This window comes from Mya arenaria, chromosome 3 (assembly GCF_026914265.1).
Source record: "Mya arenaria isolate MELC-2E11 chromosome 3, ASM2691426v1".
Taxonomy (NCBI): domain Eukaryota; kingdom Metazoa; phylum Mollusca; class Bivalvia; order Myida; family Myidae; genus Mya; species Mya arenaria.
The window spans coordinates 28,536,325-28,544,776 of record NC_069124.1 but is presented as its reverse complement, the minus strand read 5'-3'; the positions used below and the strand labels follow the sequence as shown (position 1 = coordinate 28,544,776).

The following is an 8,452-nucleotide window of genomic DNA, read 5'->3' as shown; positions in this document are numbered from 1 at the left end:
ATAATTCAACAAGCTCCTCGGATAACTATATCGTAGTAACGCGTAATTTATTCGCCTTGTCATGGTCCCGATTTTATTGCATATACATACGATAATTCTAGGTCGGAGTTTTTTTATGAAAGAAAATATTTACAACTACATGGTTCATCGATCTATCGATGATTAGACGAATCACAATGAATTTAACAACTTTAATAGACGGACACTCACCCTTAATTTTTACTCGTAATAAATTGATAACTTTTCAACTACATGTCACTGTTGAGACACAATTTTAAGCAGTCATAGAAATACTAGTTCTGTGTAATTCTTAAATATATAATTAATAAATATATTATTTTCAAATACGGTTTATCGGGACAATATATTCTTACGTTGTGTTTCTCTTTTTATTGATTGTTTGGTCTTTAGTCTGGTGCTTCAAGGGCTAGGATGCGATTGGGGTTACTTTTATATTATGGTAAAAATTTGCGAAATAATACTTAATTATAAACATTTAAAATAAGGCAAACAATCTTCAGACATTTGACTTTGACGATTTTCGCCATAAACAATGAGGAGGGTTTTCCTTTCAGGTCGAACCCAGGCCGTCACTAAAGCCGTTCAGACACCCAGCGAAGGTACGTGTCATAAAAAGCAAGAATAGAATCAAGAAGACTAACGCCACTATATACGATAATTATTTCTGACACATGTGTGTATAATCAGTTATTCTGACGCCAAAATTTGGAATTAGGAATATTTATTGCAAGAATACTGACACCACAATGAATAATGACACAATTATGTAAAATTAAGAATATTGACCCGACTATGTAGAAACAATATTACTGAAGCTATTGAATTATACCCATAATCATTAGACAGGGACGTAAAACAAAGTATGCTAACGTTCCTTTGTAAAATCAAGAATACGGATGCAGCTTTGCAGAATCAAGAATATTGACACCACTGTGTATAATCAGAAATACTGACGCCACTATGTAGAATAACGAATACTGATGAGCTATGTAGAATCAAGTATTCTGACGCCACTTTGAATAATAAAGAACACTTACCCGACTATGTAGAATCAAGAATACTGACGTCAATATGTAGAATAAGGAATACTTACGCCACTTTGGGAAATCATTAAAATCTATCAACTATATAATGCTGGTTTGTTTGTTTTTTGGATCCGTATCATCTCGGTATTTTTCATATTGATTTTATTACGGGTAAAATTGACGTTTAATAAATTTTAGAATGTGAAGAAAGGCTACTTTAAATCACAATAATTGAACCATTTTTAAACCATGTTATTCCAGTTGATGAAAATGTTTCATTTATCTTTGATGTTGTTTTTCTTTTCAGGTCGAAATCAAACAGTCTGTAAAGAAATTCAGACAGATGAAGGTACGCGTTTTACTTGAATTAGATATCTATGGATAATATACATAACATTATGACACGCTTTTTAACATTTCTGGAGAAAAAATGCCTTTAGGTCAGTAATTTGAAAAGAGCCATTAGATGAGCTACATTCGTGCACATTTAACAAGTTTAGGGATTATTCAGTCGATCTTGCCCATTACTCAGGATCATGTCTAGAACTATTTTGATGAACTTACGTGCGGCTATCGGCGATCGCTAAGCAGTAAATCGGCAGTAACTAAAAACGTCAGTCGATATTTACAATGACACCTTTAATTTATAGACTAAGACACTGCCAGGACTTTGAGTTGCAGGGAGCTGGCGCCGTGAGGGAGTAGAAATGTTTGGCTAGATGTCGTATGAAATCAAACTAATGTCGCCGCAAATGGCTTATGAGATCATTAGCTGTTCGAAAATAATCGGCGTCGATTATTTCTCGTACATCTTACCATACGCTACGATATTATATTGCGCACGATGTCTTATGTGCTCCCTGACTGAAAGCCACTGATACAACATTGCGAAAATGTGGGACACAACGCGAATATCATACAACTATTGCGACAAAGTGTGTAAAATGATGACTTACCACTACGATATTACTTAGTGAACATAAATGTTCTTTATATCGAGTTCGAATGAACGAGAGAGAAAATCCAAGCGAGTTTACGCCAGCGGGCTTTGAACGTTTATTTAATAAATAATCAGAAGAAAAAGGTTTAGTCAGTATTTTCATTTTGGTATTAAGTCAACAATTTTAAAAATAGTTTTAGTAAATACGTCTTAACAATATGTGGTTGACCTAGTATTACCTTTTCATCGATAAATGCCTGATTTTGCCACGGCATAGAGAGATTTTGCACGTGAACGTTAATCGGCACGGTCATATTGTCGGCGATTGTATATCAAATTATTTGTGTAGTGACCACATTGAAATAATCTGGACAGAACATGTCGACAACAATTATGGGACGTTGCCCAAGCTTATCATTAGATAAACAGAAAGATCGCATAAGGATTGTTGGAAGGCGGGTTAAGCGCAGCCGACGTCGCACTTCGTTTTGGTGTTCACGAACGGACTATATTTCGACTGCCAGAACGGTTCATTCAAACAGGCAACGTTAAGGACAGGCTGCGGTCAGGCAGACCTCGTAAAATGACGCCATGCGAAGATCGATACATAGTGACGTCATCTCGATGTCATCGTTTCATGGTTGCCGGGTAGATTGCAAATCAATTAAGAACTGCCACAGGAACCAGAACTTTCACTGCACGTACTCGTTTTAAGGCCGCACTACTTTGTGCTCGTCGCCCTTATGTTGGCATTCTTCTGAGAGCGCGTCACCGTTCAATATATCTTAATTGGGTTCGCCAACGTCTTTGTCGAATAAGATGGCTATTGAACAGGATCGTTTTTACAGACGCATCCAAGTTTAATCTACAAGGGGCAGATGACAGGGTGCGTTTATGGAGACGCAAAGGTGAACGGTTGGATCCTGATAACGTCATCCAACGTGATCGATACGATTGTGGAAGTGTTATGATATGGGGCGGGATTTCACGAATTGAAAAACAGATCTTCAAACTTTATGTGGAAATCTCAATGCTGTTCTCTATTGTGATGAAACCATTGTTCCCGTCGTTGCACCGTACAATTCCCACCGACATGCTGATGTTCTACAGCAAGATAACGCTCGTTGTACAGTCTCACACTGCACGTTACACACAGCAAGTTTTTGCGGGACATTGACACCCTTGATTGGCCTATGAAATCAACTGATATCTTACCGATCGACGTGACGAACGTAGAAAATATGACCTCAATAACGTTGCGGGCCTTGAGCGGGCTTAACATGAGGAATGGGCGAGAATACCATTTAACGTTATTAGAACACGTTGGTGGGTTGCTCTTATTGAAGAGAGGGATGCCCACACTGGATATTCACATCGACATATTTATTTTTTTATTTTGACCCCTATGCTAAATTTGAAGTGTACAATACTGGAACCAGTTGATATTGTCTGTTCTTTGTTTACACATATTGGATATTTAATAAACTATGTGGCAAGTCAAATGATTTTACGTAAAACTTTTATTTCCGAAAAATATTTCACAAAGTAATACTACTGACTAAACGTTTTCTTCAGGGCATATGTATGACACTGTATCGCACTAGTCACGACGGGAAGGTTTTGCAATAATAAGCATTCATTATCAGTGGATGGGTTTTTTTATTCATATCGAAGACCCATATCATGTGGTAGTATTTTGAATTCGTTTTGTTAATATGCTGATTAACTCAAAGCATATTTTTCAAAGTCGTACACATTACGTCTCAACTTACCGATTGATAATGATTAATAAAGCCGCGCCAAATGACTTGAACGAACCCTTAGTTATTATATGTTCGTGCGTTTCCAAAAATTCAATCTTGATTAACGTAATATACTCCTAAAAATGGCCCTGAATATCGTAGAGACAACTCGTGGCCTTCCGTTTGGCAGTAGATGTCGAGTTATCGCGCTTTATTTCGGGGCTTGTCAGGAGAATGTTGCGAAGGTGTGGCATAAGCTGATGGGATAATTCAGTTTTGAGATACAACCGATCCAGACTCATGAAACCAAACCAAGAAAGCGACAAATGGCAACCTTTCGAATCAAATTCCGAAATTTGCAAAAATACATTCTCGGCGGTTAGTCGCCGATCAGTTTATTACCTTTTGCCTAGTGTCACGTGAAAATTGTTCGATTATAGAAGGCTATTTTCTGATTATTTTTTTTTCTGAATTCAAACGATCTTGGCAATTTCATTACAAACATTTCAGTAAACGTAATCAGCTTTAGCGGGATTTACCTTTAAATACTACTTAGCTTCTCATCTTCGATTTGTAAGAGTCATTCAAATTTTTTGTCGAGAATATTAAGCTAATAATTTCCAGCATGAAGTAATCTTTAAGAAGCTTAGATTTAATAATGTTACTACAAAGATCAAATGCTTTCAATTTGTCCAAGAAACCAATTCACATTGGAGAACTATATATCGCAGACTAGTTTAATGTCTCTAAACGTAAGGCCCATCGTATCACACAACATTTTGATGTGTCAAATAAATCAAAGACCACATTTGCATATACATAAATGATAAAAAAACGAGTTCCTTTTCATGAAAAATGACGTTTTTTCTATTTATATTAACCAGCCGTGTAGTTTGCAACATCTTGGCTGATTAACGGTCTTCTAGTGGTTGCGTCTTACATGCTGAGTGGTTGTTGTTGTTGGATGTTTATGCTCGGTCTGCTACCAGTTGCCGAGGTTTGCCTCACAATGTGCCGTCTACGGGAGAAGAAATGTCATTTTTTAGAAAGTTAACCATTAATGTATATAAAAACGTATAATACAAAAAGAGTATAATATTAAACTAGAGATTACTTTTTTGAAAAAGCGCTTGTCTCCCCTATTGTGTGGTCGTATCTGAGAAAAAAAAAGATGGACATGAAATTTGTAATTATGGACAGGAGACAAACCAACAGTGAAGTTTGGTTTATTCACCTGTATTAAATAGTGAATATCTACTGCGACCTTGACCTTTGACCTATTGATCTCAAAATCAATAGGGGTCATCTACTAGTCATGACCAACTAGCATACCAAGTATAAAGTTCCTGAGTGCAAGCGTTCTTTAGTTATTGAGCAGAAACGAAGTGTGACGGATGTACTGACGGACAGGGCAAAAACAATATGTCTCCCCATTAATTGGGGAGACATAATAAATTCAGTTGAAGCTTTAAGGAGACTTTTTTTTATAAACACAGAATCCTGTCCATGGCTATACTATGACATCTTATCAGTTCTTCCAATCAATCAAACTGGTATAAAATGTAACTAGATCAAAGCATTCTCCTGATATTGCACGGAAATATTTTTTTACATTAGAGGTCACAGCGATGTTGACCTTTGACCTTGTGACCCCCCAAAATATAGGAGTTTTCTAAACCTCATGATCAACCTCCCTACCAAGTTTGGTGAACCTAGGTCAAACCATTCTCAAGATATTGAGCGGAAATGTGTTTTACATTGGGGGTCGCCGCGACCTTGACCTTTGACCTAGTGACCCCAAAAACAATAGGGATCTTCTACACCTCATGACCAACCTTCCTACCAAGTTTGGTGAACCTAGGTCAAACCGTTCTCAAGATTTTGAGCAGAAATGTTTTTTATATTGGGGGTCGCCGCGACCTTGACCTTTGACCTAGTGACCCCAAAAACAATAGGGATCTTCTACACCTCATGACCAACCTCCCTACCAAGTTTGGTGAACCTAGGTCAAACCATTCTCAAGATATTGAGCGGAAATGTTTTTTACATTGGGGGTCGCCGCGACCTTGACCTTTGACCTAGTAACCCCAAAAACAATAGGGATCTTCTACACCTCATGACCAACCTCCCTACCAAGTTTGGTGAACCTAGGTCAAACCGTTCTCAAGATTTTGAGCAGAAATGTTTTTATATTGGGGGTCGCCGCGACCTTAACCTTTGACCTAGTGACCCCAAAAACAATAGGGATCCTCTACACCTCACGACCAACCTCCCTACCAAGTTTGGTGATCCTAGGTCATGCGGTTTTCCAGTTATCGATCGGAAACGAAGTGTGACGTACGGACGGACTGACGGACTGACGGACTACCGGACAGAGCAAAAACAATATGTCTCCCCCAGAGAGGCATAAATAGGATTTCCTCGCATGTATTTATTGACTGTTTTAGCGAATGCCGTGCTGAATGACTCTGCTGACTATTCAATGGTATGTTAATATTGTTGCTTTATAAATTTATACAATACTGTTTTAACCACCATAAAAACTGTTTAAAAGATACGTGTCTAAGTTTAGCCTTGCTGTCCATAACCAATCGTCGGATACCCCCGAAAAAATATTAGGCACTCCTGAAGAAATGTAAACGGAATAGAGAACCGGGGTAGCCGACGATGTTCATAATTAAACACAGATCACAAAGCTTGCAAAAGGGATGGATCCAGAAGTTTGGGCGTACGTTAGGAGGGAACGTTTCACATGTACATAATGGAAAATTACACACACAACGTGACGTTTAGAATGTATATTAAATGTTTCATAAATATTTTAGGATTCCTTCGAGGACCTTAAGATGACAGAAGATCTACAAAATGAATATGAAACAACACTGATCACAGGAGGAATTGCCGCTTTGCAGAAGAAGATCAGCTCAGAGTTGAACCTTTGGCAAAATATAGTTACACGGTTTGCTATCATTGGAGAATCAGGATCAGGCAAGTCCTCCTTTATTAATGCAATGCTTGGAATTAGTGGGGACGATCCAAAAGCGGCCATGGTAGGCTGCAATGAGTGCACGACAGATTGCAAAGAATTTCAACACCCACGAAAGAAGACATTATTGTTTACTGATCTCCCCGGTGTAGGAACACCAAACTTTCCAAAGCAATCTTACCTTGAAGCTGTGCAGTTTGAGAGTTACCACTTTTTTATATTGATTACACAGTGTCGGTTTAAAGAAAATGACCTATGGCTGGTTAAAGAAATTGAAAAACGTGAAAAACATTTTTATTTTGTTAGAACCAAAATAGACGTTGACGTTAGCTCAGACAAAAAAGCCCACCCACGTTCACATAATCAAGTGAGTCTGCTCCAGGAAATTCGAACCAAAACAGCAGAACAATTGAAATCAGTAAATGTAAGCCCAGACAATGTTTTCCTGATCGACAACTATGATACAAGACGATTTGACTTTGAGAACTTGATGGAAAGAATCATTGTCGACGCACCTTGTCTCATAAAACAGTCATTGATATTTTCGATATCGGCAGCAAGTTCGAACATACTCAAGGAAAAGGTAGCTGCTCTTCGTTCACGAATAAAATATCAGGCAATGCTTGCTTCCATTGGCTCGCTTGCGCCGATTCCGGGAGCTGGATTATTATGCGAAGTTGGAATACTCATGAAGGAGGTGAACTTTTACAAGTCACAATTGGGAACTGATAAGAACACGGTGCAACAGCTTGCAATGAAGATGGACATGCCAGTGGAGTCGTTGTACAAGCAACTTGGAATGACTTCGCACATTCTCTTAGCATCAATGGATAGATTTCTTAAGCTGTGTGCTGAAATTGCTGTAACGGAAGCCACTGAGTGTTTTCTTAAAGCAACTGTCCCAGTTATTGGACATTTAGTGTCTGTAGCGGCTAGCTTTCCTGTTTGTTCCTATACATTAAACAAATTGCTGAACATGTGCGAAGAAGAGGCTATCAAGGCGAACAAAGCGTTTGAGCAGTGGGTGATAAACCAAACAAGCACCCCTGTCGACTGACTTTAATCGGATTCACAATGTCAAACACAAATAAATTGATCATCCCGGGATAAATGGTGTTAAGCAGTAGATTTGGAGAACTTATATGAAAACATTATAAAAGTATTATTGCCTTAATAATCTCACGCTATTATTTTATTTACTGTTTGTCGGACTGTAGAAGAAGGTATATTATAACTGACATTTTTCTTTAGGATTATGTTTGAATGTTGTTTTTAAAAGTGATTTTAACCATATTTAAATGTTTATACAATGCGATTGTATGCATGAATAATGTTATTATTCGATCCCATCATGATCTTATGTATATGAATATTTTATCTATGTTGTATTAAAGATGCACTCTTACTCCCAAAAAAGATTTACCACAATTAATTATATTGTTTTAATATTCCAAACAGTATGAGTAAATGTCGAAAACAATGGTTCGTATGAAGGATACCGAGTTTAATCTGAAAGAAAATGCATAGCACACGGTATTTCTACCTTAGTAGACCACAGTAAATCTTTAAGCATTCAACAATCATTTAATATTTTTGGGCTTTCTGCTATTAAACACACGGTTACAATCGTGTTATCAGTAATTAATATTTTTTTAATAATACATTATTTAGTAAGTAGTTAAAGGTTTATTAGTCAAAATTGATGTTTGTTTTACATGTGTATATATTGATTTTGAAT

The 8,452-nt window shown here is 37.4% G+C and overlaps 1 protein-coding gene across 1 annotated transcript; it reads left to right on the top strand.

Annotated features, from left to right (window-relative positions):
- The first annotated feature begins 553 nt into the window (after window positions 1-553).
- Window positions 554-7,771, top strand: LOC128225924 (interferon-inducible GTPase 1-like). Its single transcript, XM_052935818.1, has 4 exons — window positions 554-620; window positions 1,354-1,395; window positions 6,176-6,213; window positions 6,554-7,771. Exons 1-4 carry the CDS (start codon window positions 554-556, stop codon window positions 7,769-7,771), a joined length of 1,365 nt encoding a protein of 454 aa, XP_052791778.1.
- Window positions 7,772-8,452: the final 681 nt, after the last annotated feature.

Bases quoted from the DNA above. Each gene is read 5' to 3' on its own strand.
- LOC128225924 (XM_052935818.1), top strand. From the start codon at position 554: ATGAGGAGGGTTTTCCTTTCAGGTCGAACCCAGGCCGTCACTAAAGCC. The intron at 621-1,353 runs GTACGTGTCATA...TTTTCTTTTCAG, and splicing joins CGTTCAGACACCCAGCGAAG to GTCGAAATCAAACAGTCTGT. The intron at 6,214-6,553 runs GTATGTTAATAT...TAAATATTTTAG, and splicing joins ACTCTGCTGACTATTCAATG to GATTCCTTCGAGGACCTTAA.